The sequence below is a fragment of the Podarcis melisellensis genome (assembly GCF_964234715.1).
Source record: "Podarcis melisellensis genome assembly, chromosome: 12".
In the NCBI taxonomy this organism is placed as follows: domain Eukaryota; kingdom Metazoa; phylum Chordata; class Lepidosauria; order Squamata; family Lacertidae; genus Podarcis; species Podarcis melisellensis.
Window position 1 is genome coordinate 15,403,099 of NC_138544.1, and position 18,621 is coordinate 15,421,719.

Sequence of the window (18,621 nt, forward strand, 5' to 3'; positions counted from 1 at the left end):
TTTTCAAGTATGCCAGTATCTCCTAAGCACATTTGGGCTATTTAAGAGCAGGCATTCTCCCCTGAAGTTTAAAAGCAAAATATAAGATGATTCTTCTTACCTTCTACAGCACAGATCTCTCGGACAACTTCATTCTTTATATGCTTCAGAGAGGCAAAATCGTTGACAGAATAAGCTCTGTCCTTTGACTCTGTGATCTCATAAATCTGTGACTCGTTAGCGTGTCTGACACCAATGGCATAAATGTTGACCATTTCATTCCTCAACCTCTTAGCAGGTCCCTCAACGTGGTCCTCTGATTTCCGGACAGTTAGCACTATCAGATGGCAGGGAACACTTCGGGAGTGTTGACCTTGTGACCTTCTTAGCAAGGGCTGGATGGATGTCAAAGCTGCTCCTGTGTGAGGACTGCCACCTATTTGACGGATGTTATCAATGGCTTTCAATATATCACTTGTTTTACCATATTCCTCAAGTCCGAATTCCAGCTCATTCATTTCTGCATATTGCACAACTCCAAAGCGAACTTTATTCGGTCCTATCGGGAAAAATCTAACCACTTCTTTCAAAAACAACTTCAGATCCACAAAATCGAAATAATCGAGGTTTGAGGAACCATCGATGAGAAAATAAATATCTGCTTCTTCTGTATCCACACAGCCTATGGGGAAGAGAATTTTGGTGGTGCGTTTAATAATTCAAACAATGAATTTATCCTGTGGTTTGTTTTGTTTGTTTGTTTGTTTTAAAAAAGCATAAAGCACTTGAGATGGCTGAATCTCAAAGTTTCTTTCTGTATCACATTTTCCCCAAACTTAAATTTATTTTCAGCATTTCCACATCAGCCTGCAAATCCACCCCCCAAAAAAGTCTTCATGAACATGCAGCAGCATTTTCATGGGAAAATTTTCATGCACATGTCTGCAGAGCAATTTCCTTTAACGTCACAAATTTTTGTATGTTATCTTCACTAATCTGGGCATTTTACGTGCACTTTACTCTAGTACAGTGGTACCTCGGGTTACAAACACCTCGGGTTACAGACACTTCAGGTTACAGACTCCGCTAACCCGGAAGTAGTACCTTGGGTTGAGAATTTTACCTCAGGATGAGAACTGAAATCGCACAGCAGCGGCAGGGCGGCAGCGGGAGGCCCCATTAGCTAAAATGGTACCTCAGGTTAAGAATGGTTTCAGGTTAAGAACGGACCTCCAGAAAGAATTAAGTTCTTAACCAGAGGTACCACTGTATATGCATTTCTGTACACATTGCTTAGCTGGAAAACTGCATTGCAAAAATTTGTGGAATTCCATAGAATGGCTGTGGTTTGGTTCTCATATTGTGTGAGCAAGTGCTAATTCCCCTCACATCCACTAACATGAGCATCCGAGCTTGGCAGCAAGTTGTTAGAGATGTGTTAGCCATTAAAGGAACATAATTCATTGCTCGTATTTGAACATGCACATTTCCTCAGAGGGCATGGGGTGGGGGGAAGTGCAGGCTCTTAGGGAGACTCTGCAGAAGTGCATTTAACTAAAGACTGCTTCTTATTTAATGTAAGACTACTGCAATGCGCTTTGAGTGGGGCTACCTTTGAAGGTGACCCGGAAACTACAACTAATCCAAAATGCGGCAGCTAGACTGGGAGTGGCCGCAGGGACCATATAACACTGGTCCTGAAAGACCTACATTGGCTCCCAGTATGTTTCTGAGCACAATTCAAAGTGTTGGTGCTGATCTTTAAAGCCCTAAATGGCCCTTGGCCCAGTATACCTGAAGGAGCATCTCCACCCCCATCGTTCAGCCCAGACACTGAGATCCAGCACCAAGGGCCTTCTGGCGGTTCCCTCCCCGCGAGAAGTGAGGTTAGAAGGAACCAGGCCGAGGGCCTTCTCGGTAGTGGTGCCCACCCTGTGGAACGCCCTCCCATCAGATGTCAAGGAGATAAACGACTATCTGGCTTTTAGAAGACATCTGAAGGCAACCCTGTTTAGGTAAGTTTTTAATGTTTGATATTTTATTGTGTTTTTAATATTCTGTTGGGAGCCGCCCAGACTGGCTGGGGAAAGCCAGTCAGGTGGGCAGGGTATAATGATGATGATGATGATGATCACCTAAGCACTTTTTAGGACATGGGTGGCGCTGTGGGTTAAACGACAGACTCTAGGACTTGCCAATCAGAAGGTCGGTGGTTTGAATCCCTGCAATGCGATAAGCTCCCATTGCTGGGTCGCTGCTCCTGCCAACCTAGCAGTTTGAAAGCACGTCAAAGTGCAAGTAGATAAATAGGTACTGCTCCAGTGGGAAGGTAAACGGCGTTTCTGTGCGCTGCTCTGGTTCGCCAGAAGCGGCTTAGTCATGCTGGCCACATGACCCAGAAGCTGTACACCGGCTCCCTCAGCCAATAAAGAGAGATGAGCGCCGCAACCCGAGAGTTGAAGAACATGCAACGTAGAACATAATAGAGACCAGGTCAATGGCTCATCTAGTTGAGCTTCCTTTTCTCATAGTGGAAAACCAGATGGCTATAGGAAGTTTGCAAGCTGGACATGAGCACCACCGCACTCTTCCCACTTGCAATTCCCATCAAATTGCATTCAGACATGTAATATAGTGAACATAACCATTATGTCTAGTAGCCATTGGCCGGAGAGCCAGGGTTGACCAAGTGTTGAGTCTACACTTGTTCGGAAACCCAGGTTTGCTGCTACATATGCGATATGGTCCTGATCTGTTGCTACATGACATTGCAGCAAGAAGACAAAACACTTTCTCTTCTATGGAGTGCTCCCTTTCTCCTGCAACCTCTGCCAATGAGATCAGTGTGATCTATTAGTTTCCCTACAAATGGGGATGGGATATTTTCCTGGGTTCAGGCCAGGTTCCTCCTTATTGCCCTGCTCCCATCCTGCCTTGATAACTATTTGAAGCAGCAAGAAGCTTCTGTGAGTTTTGTGGGAGAACACAACCTCAGCAGGCCCCGTGGATCCCTCCGCAGCTCTCTGAATTTTCCCCGACCCCCCCACATTTGTAAATGGAAGGAGAGAGTCATTCTTATCAGAACATGTGTTCCTGTTCAGATGGCTCTCTTCCTAGTCATACTGAGATCATCCAAAAGTTATCATATTCCGGGATTAATCTCACAGTGATGTCTGTGGATCTTCATGATATAGTGGCAGGCCTTTGGGGAAGTGCCATAGCTCAGTGATATATGTGTGTAGAAGGTCTCAGGATCAAGCCCTAGTATCTCTAGTTCAGGTTGAGGAAGATTTCTGGCTCAAACCCTGGAGAGCCATTGCCAGTCGGCTGAATTTCCCAGAAACTAGAGACTGGTTCCAGAGTCTGTGACAGACAGAAACAAGAGGAAAATCTGCAAAGGTGCTGCAAAACTAGTCAAATGTTGTATCTTGAGCTCTTTTTTTCAAGAGAGATGGGAAGCAGGGCTCACACCATTAGCTCTGGTGTGATGGGCCAACTCCTTCAGGCCTCCTTTCCCTCAGGGAGCAGCTATTCCATCAGGCTGCCTCAGTGGGAGAGATAGGAAGAAGGGCTCCTTCCACTAGCTTTGCTGAAAGCCCAGCTCGGCCGTGCACTTCCTATCCCTGAATTGTGCAAAGAAACAGTCACTATAAGAACAACTGTTCAAGAACTGGTGCCTGAATTTTCGTTTCCCCCGACTTCCCTCCCTGTCCCTTTTCCCTTGTGTGACCTTCTATTTTAGATTGTAAAGGACAATCTCGTTTTAATTGACCGGATGTAAACCATCCTGGGAGACTTTTTGGCTGAAGAGCAGGATACAAATGCTCTACATAAATAATAGTATAAAAGATTATGCTATTTTCCCTTTCTAGCTTTTTCAAGGGAGAGCATGCTGTTGTTGTTGTTTGGCTTCCTGCTTTCCAGTCTGCTATTGTCACATTTTTTTAGAGCCAAATAAATTAATAATAATAATAATAATAATAATAATAATAATAATAATAATTTATTTATACCCCGCCCATCTGGCTGGGTTTCCCCAGCCACTCTGGGCGGCTTCCAACAGAACATTAAAATACAATAACCTATTAAACATTAATAATAATAATTTGTTAAACGAAAATTCAGGCACCAAATGAGTCTTCTGCAACACCTCCGGAGATGTTCTTCTTGCTTTTGTCGAGGAACTAGAGCGTTGCAACTCTCCCGAAACAGCGTAAAACGACAAGTTACCTCTTTTAAGCAGTTCTGCTCTTTTGTTGTCCATGTAGAGCTTTCGTTGCACCTGATTCACCACCTTCTTATGAAAAACGAGAGCCTGCCGTGGCAAGTGGGGAAATGTTTTCAGGTGGGTCACGTATTGTTGTGGTGGGTACACAGCTATCTGGGTTAACTGAGTGACATCAGCCCTTTCGACGCCAATTGCAAACACCGTCACACCTGCTCTCCTGAGAACGGTTGCAGCATGGCCCACCCCGTCTTCTGAAGGCCTGTGAGTGATAAGAATGGCTATTTGTTCCACCCCCTGGCTCTTCCTGCTTCCGGAACTTTCCGTGAAAACTTTCTCCCTTGTGAAATGAATGGCCAAGCCAACGTTGGCTTTTCCTGCCTTGGGAGAAAGACTTTGTATGCGCTGCAGAACATTCATCTTATCCATTTCCATCCGCAGTAAAAATATCACCTCAGGTTTAGCGCCGAACGTCACCAAGCCAACCTTGATGCATTTCTCTTTCACATCCAGAGAAGACACCAGCTTTTCCATAAATATTTGAATCTTCTCAAATTTGTTTTGCGGAGGACCCGCATCCACTATGAACACCACGTCGGCGACTGCATCGTCATCGCAAGCTGCAGTGGGAAGAAAATGCAAGATTAAGCATTGGCTATTGCTTGGCTGCAGATGGTGACAGCAGTCACGAAATTAAAAGACGCCTGCTTCTCAGGAGAAAAGCAATGACAAACCTAGACAGCATCTTAAAAAGCAGAGACATCACCTTGCCAACAAAGGTCCGTGTAGTAAAAGCTATGGTTTTCCCAATAGTGATGTATGGAAGTGAGAGCTGGACCATAAAGAAGGCAGATCGCCGAAGAATTGATGCTTTTGAATTATGGTGCTGGAGGAGACTCTTGAGAGTCCCATGGACTGCAAGAAGATCAAACCTCTCCATTCTTAAGGAAATCAGCCCTGAGTGCTCACTGGAAGGACAGATCCTGAAGCTGAGGCTCCAATACTTTGGCCACCTCATGAAAAGAGAAGACTCCCTGGAAAAGACCCTGATGTTGGGAAAGATGAAGGGCACAAGGAGAAGGGGACGACAGAGGACGAGATGGTTGGATAGTGTTCTCGAAGCTGCCAGCATGAGTTTGACCAAACTGCAGGAGGCAGTGGAAGACAGGAGTGCCTGGCGTACTCTGGTCCATGGGGTCACGAAGAGTCGGACATGACTAAACAACAACAACAAAATGCTTACATCTGCCTTTGTCTGCCTCATCTACTGTGTGGAGATTTACACAGAGCGTGCATGAGTCTCTAAGCGTATCTGAAGCTCGTGTCGCTAACTGACTGATGCTGTTCCACAGGAGACTGGTGATCGTTGGGAGCCAGGTGGGGGTCTGCTTGATGCCCCCGTCTCCCCGGCAGTATCCCAATAGGGCGATCCACGCATGGGGGCAAAGCGAGCCTCTCTGCCACCTCCCCCTCAGCTGTAGGGTGGCTGAGGGAGGGGCAGCAGGCAGAAGCAAGTCCCACATTGCCGTTTCAGGCAGCGAGGAACCTGCAGGCACATAAGCCACCACGTCACTCCTAAAAAGTTTCGTGAGCCCAATATTTTTTTTAAAAAAAACTCATTTTGTCACCCTCCCAGTGATGACACCCGAGGCAGCCCACACACCCCTTCCTCCACCACTAGTCCCACCATCCCTGACCTTCACCCAAGCTTCCTGTGGCTGGTGAGAACTTGAGTCCAGCAACATCTAAGAAGCCAAAGCTTCCCCATCCTGGATCTAGACCCAAGAAGATTTCTACAACAGGGTGGGACTGTTTTCATGAACAAGCATAAGATGCTGAATTGCAGAGGTGCTGAGCTGATTTGAGTTGTTGTTTGATTTTCTACACTGTGGTTTTCCTGTCGTAAGGCATGGTTGCCATATACAATAGATGGGTTTTTCTTGATTTCCTTTAATATATTTATAACTGAGCAGCCCTGAACTGGGAGAGTTCGATAATCCAGAGCTTTGTCAAACAGGGGGCATTTTGCTTGTGCCTCACTACCCCTATTAACTGGCAACCATTGTTAAAATTTATTGCAACGATGAAATTGCAGGAATGGAAAAGTCGAACTCGTATTTAAGGGATGGACAAATCTGTGAATCCAGGGTGTCAGAAATGGCAATTACCTCACTATTCAATAACGCATTGACTATAGCTCAGTTGGCTAGAGTGTGGTGCTGATAACGCCAAGGTTGAAGGTTCGATCTCTGTATAGGGCAGCTGCATATTATTGCATTCCAGGGGTTGGACTAGATGATCCTTAGGTTCCCTTCCAACTTCCTGATTCTCTCATTCTATGACTAAAAGTGACTAAATATATTTGGTTCTTTTGTGCGCCAGATGTATGGCTCATCCTATACCCAATTGCCTGTTGAACCCCATAGGCATTACTCTTGAGTGAACATGTGTAGGGTAACATTATAAAAGCTCTTTTAAAGCAAGTTGGATAACCCACCTGTCAATCAAAACGTGTCATTATAATGTCACATGGTTGACAGGTAAGTTGCCTGCCCCACCCTCATGTCAAAATCATTTGCACTGGGTTTCCGAGCATCTGAGAACCAGCTTGCTATTGGGGGCTTGAGAACAGCAGTGCAAGGGGTGCTATCAGCAGCCTTATGCACAGTTCTTTAGCCGATGTGGAGACGCAAAATAAATCTGCTTGTAGTGAGCTGCTTGCTTTGACAGAGAATAGCTAAACTGAGCAATATCTCCTCTCCCCCCCCACACACACTCAGGAGCTGACAGGAACAGTGGTACCTCGGGTTACAGATGCTTCAGGTTACAGACACTTCAGGTTACAGACTCCGCAAACCCAGAAATAGTACCTCGGGTTAAGAACTTTGCTTCAGGATGAGAACAGAAATTGCACGGCGGCAGCAGGAGGTCCCATTAGCTAAAGTGGTGCTTCAGGTTAAGAACAGTTTCAGGTTAAGAACGGACCTCCGGAACGAATTAAGTTCTTAACCCAAGGTACCACTGTACACACAACCGACACATAGGGTTGCCATAGGAAGACCCCAAAATTATTGAGCTTTTTTTAAAAAAAGAAAAGAAACCCACCAAAATTGTTAAGCTTATTTTGGGAACAACCCCAAAGTGTTAAGCATTTTTAAAAGCTTTTGGAACTGTTTACGCTGCTTTTTCCATTGCGTTGCTATACATCCAGGTTTTCCCTGACATTTTGCCGGTTCGGTAAAATCCCCTCCGACACCATTTTTACACCCGAAAATGAAAACACGTCAAGAATTTACCAACACAGAGTTGAGCCCTACACTCCCACCCATCAGCTGACATAATGAGTGACATCTGCTAGTGGGCAGGTGGGAGTGGTTTGGGGAAAATAGTGTCAAGTGTGTTTTGAGTAAGACCCCAGTAAGACCATATATGGGACAGACCAGTTGTATACTTCTGTTTCTAGTACTGCCACCCTCTTCCTTATAAATCTATTTTCAACAGCATCTCACTTCTTACCTTCTATAACTGTCCCGTTATTTACTTTGTCCTCAGCTCTCTTGCTTGTTAGATCTGGGTGGTTGTTGTCACCTACGTGAATGGCATCTACGATTCCGGAAATGTTCTGAGAAAATAAAACGAGTTCTTCTGTTCTAGGGAAAAAGAAGCTAAATGGTTTTGTGGCCATCCGAATTAGTTCATCGTAGGAAGCATCCTCCATGCCCATCGCAAGGACCTTCACTCCTGCTTTGTGCAACAATTGGGCACTTTCTTCTACATCATCACCAGATGGTTGAGACGTCATCACAACCAAAATCTTGGACCGGTCCCTTTCAGGAACTGGCTTCCCGTAATAGGTCTCATGAATCTTCCGGAGAGCAGTACCAGTTTTCAAGGGCCCACCTCTGAACACAACTTTGTTTTTGATATGGTTCAACATTGGAATCTTCCCTTTATAGGTATCCAGTTGGAATTCATTGTATACTCGATCGTTATACTGGGCAAGTGCAACACGATACTCATTAGGACCTAGCGGTAAACCATCAATGACTTTGCTAATAAACGTTTTGACATGGTGTGAAGATGTATTGCTGCTAGCAACCAAAAAAACAATATCAGCAGGTTGGGGGGCTAAAAAGAAAGAAAGGAAAGGAACAAGATTAAGGAATCAATACTTAATCTTCAAGTGTTCATTTATCACAGAGAGTAAGAAAATACTACAATAACTAAGGTGGAGTCAAGCAGTCTAAGGGGCTCACATGAAGACTTTACCATGACTGTATGAAGTGGTATCACAGTGTTTTAAATGTATGGGGTGAATGGCCTCAGTCCAGGTATGTTTTATTGATTGGGTGTCCCAAAGTTCTCCTGTACCTCCCATAACTCTATCCAGGACTTTTTGTTCCATCAGTCAATTAACATGTGCTAGGGGCACATCTGAATGTATGAAAACTGGGCCTGGTGTTTTGCACAATTGTAAGGATAAAGGTAAAGGGACCCCTGACCATTAGATCCAGTCGTGACCGTCTCTGGGGTTGTGGCGCTCATCTCACTTTATTGGCCAAGAAGCCGGCGTCCAGGGCGGCTAACATCAAAATATAAAAGGTAAAGGTAAAGGGACCCCTGACCATTAGGTCCAGTCGTGACCGACTCTGGGGTTGCGGCGCTCATCTCACTTTATTGGCCAAGAAGCCGGCGTCCAGCTTCCGGGTCAAGTGGCCAGCATGACTAAGCCGCTTCTGGCAAACCAGAGCAGCGCACAGAAACGCTGTTTACCTTCCCGCCGGAGTGGTACCTATTTATCTACTTGCACTTTGACATGTTTTCGAACTGCTAGGTTGGCAGGAGCTGGGACAGAGCAACGGGAGCTCACCCCGTTGCAGGGATTCAAACCGCCGACCTTCTGATCAGCAAGTCCTAGGCTCTGCAGTTTAACCCACAGCACCACCTGTGTCCCATCAATTGCTCAATTGTACAAATATACTATTTGTGGTATTCTGGTTTTTCAGAGGAGCAAACATGACCATTTTAAAACAATAAAACAGTGCTGTACCTGGTTTATGAGCCATCGACGTCTGAGCCTCAGTGATGATGAAAATAAACACCAAAAACATCTTCATATTTTGTGCAAGTTGTCAAGTGTTTGCTACGGAGGGAAAAACAGACAATCTCATGCACTGGTTCATCATGGGTTTAATTCAAAATAGTAACATGAAGACCTTGGCTGGAGATATGAAAACAATCCCCTTTGAATCTGCTGTCCGGAGTGACTTTTTCATCTTCCTTTATGACATTTACATATGTCCCTATATAAGTCAATGCAGGACAGAACCACACGTTATGAAAGCCTCTGGCTGATATTAAAAGCATAGCCGCACATCTCATCCTCTCTGTCAATAACATCTAGAAACCAAAACACCTTCATTTTACAAGTTTCTGCCAGATCCCACAGGAGAGCTCCCAAGACCACTTCTTCTTTGATCAGTGATTAATTTAGATAAAAAGCTACTGATTGGTTCTACTCTTCACAGTCAATAAGGCACTTGGCATCTGTCTATCTCTAGAGACAATGGAGTCTGCCCCTGGGGGTGAATTCAAACAGCTGCATTAGGAGCACCAAAGTGACCTCCCCGGGGCGCAAGCCTGGGCTGTGTGTATGGAGGTCCTGGGCTGCCCAGACGACAAGTACAAAACACATCACAAAGCAGATGACCTCATAATATAAGGCTTGGAAATGAAGCCTTATGAGCAATGGTTGAAGGAGCTGGCTATGTTGAGGCTGGAAAAGAGGAGACTGAGAGGAGATCATCTTCAAATATCTCAAGGGCTGTCACATGGAAGATGGAGCAAGCTTGTTTTCTCCTGCTCCATAGGGTGGGACCCCAAGCGATGGCTTCAAGTTACAAGAAAGAATATTCTGGATAGACATCAGGAAGAACTTTCTGGTGGTAAGAGCAGTTTGACTATGGAACTGTCTCCCTCAGAGGTTGGATGGCCATCTGTCAAGGATGCTTTAGTTGAGATTCCAGTATTGCTGGGGTTGGACTAAATGACCCTTGAGGAAGCTGTGGCTGGATGGCTATGTGGGAGCCAGTTGAAGTTAAATTCTTTGAACACAGAGGTCCGTTGGCTGGGTCGGGACGATATGGGATTGGGAGAGGCAACTCCCTGTTGGTTTCTGCTTTCTTCTCTGTGCAGCGAAGTGCTTGTCACGAGACAGGTTGTTTACATTCCACAGAGTCTGTACTGTTGGAGGTTTTCCCACGGGAAAGGAGACTGGATATGACGTACACTGGTTTCCTGTTTTTCACTGTTCTTTGCAGTTTCAGTTAGTGATTCTCTCCGTGCTTTAGAGGAGAGATGACGCTTTCTCTGCTCCGGCAGAGGGAAAATGTTTTTCTGTAACTTACCAGCTTTGAACTGTAAATAAAGTAGTATAGAGCATGTTGGCTCATACTTTTCATCATTCCGCTGTGCACTGGACACTGCTTATCCCCAACATTTGGTTATGGGCCCAGAAAACGCAGTGTTTTGAGGACGGACTTCAGTAGTCGGGCTCCTGGCAAAGGAACAAAGGAGCACAGAGACGAAGTGCCGGCAAAGCATCGGAACAGCGGCAGAGAGACGGAACGCACGGTATCTGCTCTGCGCGTCAAGATGATTGATGAAGGTATGTGCTACTGCTCCGGGCAGCCTGCCAGCTTCTAATTAATGGCTTTATGGCTGGACTTTGAACTTTTAATAGCCGGTTTTGCCGTGGCAGAGGCAAAAGGCTAAAAGAAAAGGAAAAGATTTCCTATGCTGGGGGAAATCGGGAAATCGAAAGTAACTTTTACGAAGTGCTGTTGTTTCACAGCAGCTGCAGATGTGACGCAGCAAGAATTAAAGGGCAACATAGAGAAAGCACTTGGGGACTTTCGCTATTGAACTTGCCTTTGGGAATGCAGTTTGAAGCAGCTGCAGATAAGCAAAGAGGCTCAGGCAAGGCAGAGGCTGTTTAGAATTTGCCTTTCGATTGAAGCAGCTGTACACAGACACAGCTTGTATAAAGCAGTCTGATTTAAACCAGCATAGATGACGCAAGAGGCAAGTGCCAAAGTCATGATGGCTAGCTGCAGAAGGCTGGATGAAGCAAGTGGGGGATTTGATACCACTGATCAGCCAAATGCTCAACGCACAGTAGCTTGTGTTACTGCCATGATTCAGAATGAAGCAGATCGGCGGGGTGCTGGCTGCATGGGAAATGGGGAGTCTTCACAGACGTCATCCCATAGTGCAGTGGATCCACCAGATGGCGCCAAAGCTTTGAAGGCAGTGAAATGCTACTCGTGTGGACGTCTAGGCCATATGAAGAGGGAATGCAAATATCCCAGGGCCAAGACAGAGCAGTGCAGTGGAAGCTCATCGTGTGGAAAAGGCCAGAGCAAAGGCAAAGGTCCGGTGTCCAGGACAACGCAGCACAAGGCAATGGTCTCACGCTACGCTCCAAAGGTTACAGAGGTTGCAGAGGTCCAGAAGAAGTCTAGATCTTTCTTCGTTGTTGATTCAGCGGCGACGCATCACATGTGCAACGATAAGCGACTGTTCGTGTCTTTTACACCGCAGGAAGGTGCGATTCACCAGGCGGATGACCACACAATCCCCAGTAAAGGCTACGGAACTGTTGTTCTTCACAGTTTGGACTTATCGATACAGGATGTGCTTTATGTGCCGGACGCCAAGCATAATCTGCTCAGCGTTGGACAGCTGGTTGAGAAGAAGATTGACGTTTCCTTTAAAAACAATAGGTGCATCATCACCAAGAAAAATGATTATCAATTGTATGCTGAATTTGTTGATCGTTTGTTTGTTTTGTATTATGATGATGTTGTGCAGGATGACACTTGTTGCATTGCAGGTTCTAACAAAAGTTTGCATGCAGAATGTATTCACGCTTTTCATCGAAAATTTGGTCATTTGCATTTTGAGGCAGTATCTAAAATGCCTGCCTTGGTTGAAGGTATGACTATTAAACCCTGCAGGTACCACATGAAGTGCAAGGCATGCGCAGCAAACAAGGTGAAAATGGCTGCGAAAGGTAAGGTGTCTAGTAGGCAAGCTACAGAACCATACCAAATTATTCATGCTGATTTGGTTGGACCACTAGCGCCCTCTTTGGGTGGGAATAGGTACTTCATGGTTCTTATTGATGCATTTTCCAGGTATATTTATGTGTACAATCTCAAGCAGAAATCAGAGGCTTTTCCTAGGTTCAAGGAATTCTGTGCTTGGTTGGGAAATGTGCATGGTAAGAAGATGAAAATTCTTTTCACTGACCGGGGGGGAGAATTCACTTCTCAGCAGTTTGAAGCTTTTCTGGCTGAGAAAGGAATTCAACACGATTTGTCTAGTCCTCGCTCGCCATGGCAGAATGGACTTGCGGAACGGGCAAATCAGACATTGCTTCAAGGGTTAAAAACCTTGCTGCATGATGCAAATCTTCCAGAGAGTTATTGGGCCGAAGCTCTCTCATGTTTCACTTACAGTTATAATCGCAGGTTATCTTCAGCGATTGGTTGTACCCCCTATGAGAAGATGTTTGGCAAGAAGCCATACATCAAACACATGAAAAATTTTGGTTCTGACATGTGGGTTCACTCACCACAAAACTCCAAGTTAGACAAGCGTGGATTGCATGGTATCTTTCTAGGTTATCAGAAAGGGTCTTACAGAATAATGATGACTGACTCTAAGGAAATTAAGCTCACAAGAAGTGTTGAGTACAATGCCAAGTGGGGGGAGAATGTGGGAATTTTCCAATGTTATCCTGAAGACAGTGATGAGACTGAGGATAGTCAAAAGCAACCACAACAACCCACACCCACTGATGAAGGTTCTGATTCTGAGTCTGAAACTGAATCGGGTGATTCAGAGGATTTCAAGAGTGCGAAAGCCTCTATGCGACCCTCTGAAAGCTCTGATCAAGAATTGGAGGAACCATTGTTCACAATAGGTCACTTTTCTCCTAAGAAGGAAGAGGAGAGTGTTGAAGACTTAAGGCTAATTCGTAGGTCACAGAGAGCCACAAAAGGCAGACCTCCAAAGAGATTTGCTGATGAGTTTGCTAAGATAGCAGTAACAGCTGTTAAAAGCTCCAAGAAGGTTTTTGAACCTTCAAGTTTCCAAGAAATCCAGGATTTGGATTCAAAGGAAGCTGAGCCATGGTTAAATGCCATGAAGGCTGAGCTTGATTCCTTGGAAAGGAACAAAACATGGGACCTAGTTCCAATAGTTCCAGGAATGAAACTGCTTGGAAGCAAATGGGTCTTCAAAGCGAAGACTGATCAAAATGGCAAGATAGTCAGACACAAAGCCAGGTTGGTAGCGAGAGGTTTTGCTCAGGTACCAGGTGAAGACTATCACGAGACCTACTCACCCACAGTGAGGTATGAGAGCATTAGGCTTATGCTCAAGCTAGCTGCAGAAGAAAATCTACACATTAGTCACCATGATGTGAATACAGCTTTTCTGTACGGATCTCTAGGTGAATCACTTTATATGCTTCCACCTGATGGCGTACAGGTAAAACAGGGATTTGTTTGTGCTCTGAAAAAGTCCCTTTATGGTCTCAAACAAAGTGCACGGTGTTGGCACACAAAACTCACTGAAGTATTGTCTTCTCTAGGTTTTAAGCAAGGGAAATCTGATCCATGTGTATTTGTCAAAGAGGAGGGGCAAAAGAAACTGTATTGTTTGTTTTATGTTGATGATCTTTTATTCTTTTGGAAAGATGTCACAATGTACAATAACGCCCTAGCTCAACTGAAAGAGCACTTTGACATGAAAGATCTTGGTGAGGTAAACAACTACCTATCTCTGGAAATAGAGAGAGATCAAGATGGTAACATTCTAGTACACCAGTCACGGAAAATTGCTGATGTGTTAAGCAAACTAAACCTGATGGATGCTAACCCTGTGGATACACCGATGATAACAGGTTATCAGGTAGATGACACTGAAGAAGCATTTTCTGACACTACACTGTACAGAAGTGTGCTAGGCAAACTAAACTTCATTGCCAGATGTTCAAGACCTGACATTGCTGTAAGCTGTAATTTGCTAAGCAGACAAGTCAACAATCCTACTGTTAAGGATTGGAAAGCTCTGAAACGCATAGCGCGGTATTTGAAAGGCACTATGCATTACAGACTGAGATTTAACAATCAGAAGTCTGGTGGTCTTGAGATATTTGCAGATGCAAGTTTTGGAAGTGACTCTACAGACAGGAAAAGTACGTCTGGAGTTTGCTATAAGTACAATCAGGGTCTATTTGATTGGTCATGCAAGAAGCAAACAACAGTTAGCTTAAGTACTTGTGAAGCTGAACTGAATGCACTGTCTTATTCACTTAGAGATTGTGAATGGTTGTTACAATTGTGCAAAGACATGAAAATTCCTGTCAAATGTCCAATCCAGGTTTACCAGGACAACAAAGCATGTTTGGCTTTGCTGAATTCTGAAGGTTGTAAGCAAAGCACGAAGCACTTGCAATTGAAGTTGCAACATGCTAGGGAACGTATTCAGAAGGGACTCGTAACGGTGTCCTATATGCCAGGTAATGAAATTCCTGCTGATGTATTGTCCAAGATTGTATCAAGGGATCAACACTGTACCTATGTGCAGAAGTTGGGTTTGTACTGATATTGTACGAACACGCTGCCCAGAGATGTTCACAGAAAGGGGGAGGATGTTGGTTTCTGCTTTCTTCTCTGTGCAGCGAAGTGCTTGTCACGAGACAGGTTGTTTACATTCCACAGAGTCTGTACTGTTGGAGGTTTTCCCACGGGAAAGGAGACTGGATATGACGTACACTGGTTTCCTGTTTTTCACTGTTCTTTGCAGTTTCAGTTAGTGATTCTCTCCGTGCTTTAGAGGAGAGATGACGCTTTCTCTGCTCCGGCAGAGGGAAAATGTTTTTCTGTAACTTACCAGCTTTGAACTGTAAATAAAGTAGTATAGAGCATGTTGGCTCATACTTTTCATCATTCCGCTGTGCACTGGACACTGCTTATCCCCAACACTCCCATCTCTTGTGGGGGTGCAATTAGTGCCAGCCCTGTCCGTTAAGAGTTTGGGTGTAATCTTTGACTCCTCCCTTTCTATGGAGGTGCAGATTGTAGCTATAACAAAGGAGGCATTTTTCATCTCCACCAAGCTAAGCAGTTGGCTCCTTACCTCTGTCGCCCTGACCTAGCCACTGTGATCCACGCGACGGTCACCTCCAGACTGGATTATTGTAACTCACTCTACATGGGGCTGCCCTTGAGACTGACCCAGAAACTCCGGCAAGTGCAGAATGCCGCAGTGAGACTCCTTACGGGGTCCTCACCATGGGATCACATTCACCCGGTGCTATACCAGCTGTAGTGGCTCCTGGTGGAGTACAGGGTCAGGTTTAAGGTGCTGGTTTTAACCTTTAAAGCCCTATATGGCCTAGGACCCTCATACCTACGAGACCACCTCTCCTGGTATGTCCCACAGAGTGCCTTACGGTCTTCAAATAAAAACATCTTGGAGCTCCCAGGCCGCAGGGAAGTTAGGCTGGCCTCATCCAGAGCCAGGGCTTTTTTGGCTGTGGCCCTGATCTGGTGGAACGCTCTGCCACAAGAGACTAGGGCCCTGTGGGACTTGACATCTTTCTGCAGGGCCTGCAAGACAGAGCTGTTCCACCAGGCCTTTGGCCAAGGCACAGTCTGACCCCCTCTCTCCTTCTGTAATCTTCATAGAACTCTAGCCCAATGGTTGCCATTAATTTGATTCTGAACTGATTTTAGAATGTATTTCAATTAATTGACTGAGATTTTATGTAAACTGTGCTATTTTTACTGCTGTTAGCTGCTCTGAGCCTGGCTTTGGCTGGGGAGGGCGGGATATAAATAAATTATTATTATTATTGTTGTTGTTGTCATCTTCCAACTCTACAATTCTATGATTCTATGGTACACGACCACTTCATGGACAGCTGCTAATGAGAATTAGTGTCACCATTCCACTGTGGATTCTTCAATGTATAACAAACATGGTTTATGCAGAATGTCAGCTGCGTCCCATTGCTGACAGAGGGAGAGAGCTTGGAGAGACAGGAGGAGATAATTAGGCAGGAATGCGGAACGAGGGAGGAGCAGCCAAGTTGCAGTAGAAGCCTGAGTTCCGAGAACAAGGAGAAGGAGGGGGGAGTTCCAGGGCGAAGACACAGACTGACAGTTGAAGCTCGGACTCAGAAGGAGGGCCACTGGAAATAGCCCATCCCATGACGCTCAGGCGAGCAAGAATTAATGAGAGGCGTGAACAGGAAAGGAAGTGTAAGTGGGGCTTTAGAAGTGGGAAGAGGAAGGGGCGGAACTCAGACTCGGCAACAGCTAATTTGGGAGCAGACGCTGAGTGACTGAGCTCCAGTGTGATTAATAATAATAATTTATTATTTATACCCCGCCCATCTGGCTGGGTTTCCCCAGCCACTCTGGGCGGCTTCCAACAGAATATTAAAATATAATAATCTATTAAACATTAAAAGCTTCCCTAAACAGGGCTGACTTCAGGTGTCTTCTAAAAGTCTAGTAGTTGTTTTTGACATTTGGTGGGAGGGCGTTCCACAGGGTGGGTGCCACTACCGAGAAGGCCCTCTGCCTGGTTCCCTGTAACTTGGCTTTTCGCAGGGAGGGAACCGCCAGAAAGCCCTCGGTGCTGGACCTCAGTGTCTGGGCAGAATGATGGGGGTGGAGACACTCCTTCAGGTTTACCTGACCGAGGCCATTTTGTGTGTTTTGAGCAATAAACCTGAGTTAATTGCTGCCGGAGTTGTCTCGCTTCTGTGGGAGAGACCCAGCCATTACACAGAACGATGAAGTGAGCAGAAGGCCTTAGAAACCTAGGTAGAAATACAGTAGTATGAAGAGTATGATACACTCTGTATTACTCTTAGTTTTTCTGGAGCAATGGAATGCTCAGAACATTTGTCATGCGAGCAACGAAAGATGTGGTAATGTCTGAAAAACCTATATTTGTTTTTCAGTGCTGTTAATGAGATTTGCCATCTTACAGGGCCTCGTTTTTCAGTTCAATTTTTTATTTTTTGGTGAATTTCTTACTTCTGCTTTAAAGCAGATGGCTTGGCATGACTTTAATTCGCTTTGCTTATGATATTGAGCACCATGAGCCAAGCTATGTTCTTGGACATCCTGGAATGCGTTTTGGAGAACGAGATTATATTAGTGACTTGAGGTAAAGTATAAGCAAGAGAGACAGTGATAAATGTTCCTTGGCTTTGCCTTCCTTTGAACATTTCCAAAAGTTATTCTCACAATCCTTATTTTTCATTATACAGTAGAAGTCCAGAATTAGCAGGGCAGGCAAGTAGTGTGTTATATATTGAAAGAAAATTACCTCAAAATACAACATAGATGGTATTTAACACCTGAAAGAAAAGCAAAAATGAATAAAAATTGTAGCAATGTCTGCCGGCGATGCAACATTGGAAAAGGTCCTATGATACATATATGGTGGAATTGTTTAAACATCAAACAATTTTGGGAAACAATATATAACAAAACGAAAAAAAATGTTCAGATATTCATTTAGGAAAACACCAGAAGGTTTTCTATTGGGAATAGTACCAGGAAGTCTAAAGGAAGAAGATAAGATATTATATTTATACGCAACAGTAGCCGCAAGGCTATTGATTGCGAAAAATTGGAAAAGTGGTATTATACCGACAAAAATAGAGTGGCTTGCCAAATTATTGGAGTACTACAATATATCCAAAATAATGGGAGAAATTGGAAGTATCTCAAAAGAGAAGATAGACAGGGACTGGAAGGTGTTTAAAGGATACTTTGAAAACCATATTGAAAAATCAGAACTCCTATTAGAATAAAAAAGTTCCGTTTAAATACTGGAATAGTAAATAAGATGGATAAAGACTCTCCTCCCTGAAAGAGAGGGGAGTGGTTGTGGGCGGGAGCCCGAGCACCGCCCAGCAGGGGGCATTGCCCCCTGCCTCCAGCTCACCTGGCTGGCGCTCACGCAAAGATGGGGTGAGGGGTGGTGGGCAAAGGAATTATCTGTGGGGTTGAGTCTAGGTGTGTTTGAACATTTTTAAGGATTGTATGAAATGTATGTTTGTATGTTCACACATGGTAAACATGGACTTCAGTCAGAAGAGGTATGTAGAAAACTCATGCTGTGCAAGTCCATTATATTTTATTAAGTTTCAACATTTTTGAAATATACAATCAAAACCCAATTTCTTCTTTTCTCTAATTTTTGTTGACTTCCCACCCTGTTTTCCATGGAGTTTTTGTTTCTGCTGCCCCCTATCTTCTATCTTCAAAATCATAACCATGATAATATAATCCAATTACTTCCTTTGCTCATCGCTCAAA

At 44.6% G+C, this 18,621-nt stretch overlaps 1 protein-coding gene and 1 long non-coding RNA gene across 2 annotated transcripts in view; one reads left to right on the plus strand and one right to left on the minus strand.

Moving 5' to 3' along the window:
- LOC309380844 (collagen alpha-6(VI) chain-like) overlaps positions 1-9,865 on the minus strand; it is a 71,740-nt gene extending 61,875 nt beyond the window's left edge. Inside the window, exons 1-5 of the mRNA XM_081930940.1 lie at positions 9,255-9,865; positions 7,721-8,332; positions 3,989-4,824; positions 3,300-3,342; positions 101-661 (exon numbers count right to left, since the gene is read on the minus strand). Of these exons, the coding sequence (XP_081787066.1) occupies positions 101-661; positions 3,300-3,342; positions 3,989-4,824; positions 7,721-8,332; positions 9,255-9,321 (2,119 nt within the window). The 5' untranslated portion in view covers positions 9,322-9,865. The remainder of the gene's footprint in view (positions 1-100; positions 662-3,299; positions 3,343-3,988; positions 4,825-7,720; positions 8,333-9,254) is intronic.
- Positions 9,866-9,944: 79 nt separating this feature from the next.
- LOC309353653 overlaps positions 9,945-18,621 on the plus strand; it is a 43,437-nt gene continuing 34,760 nt past the window's right edge. The window contains exon 1 of the long non-coding RNA XR_014161978.1: positions 9,945-10,149. This is a non-coding gene — a long non-coding RNA (uncharacterized lncRNA). The remainder of the gene's footprint in view (positions 10,150-18,621) is intronic.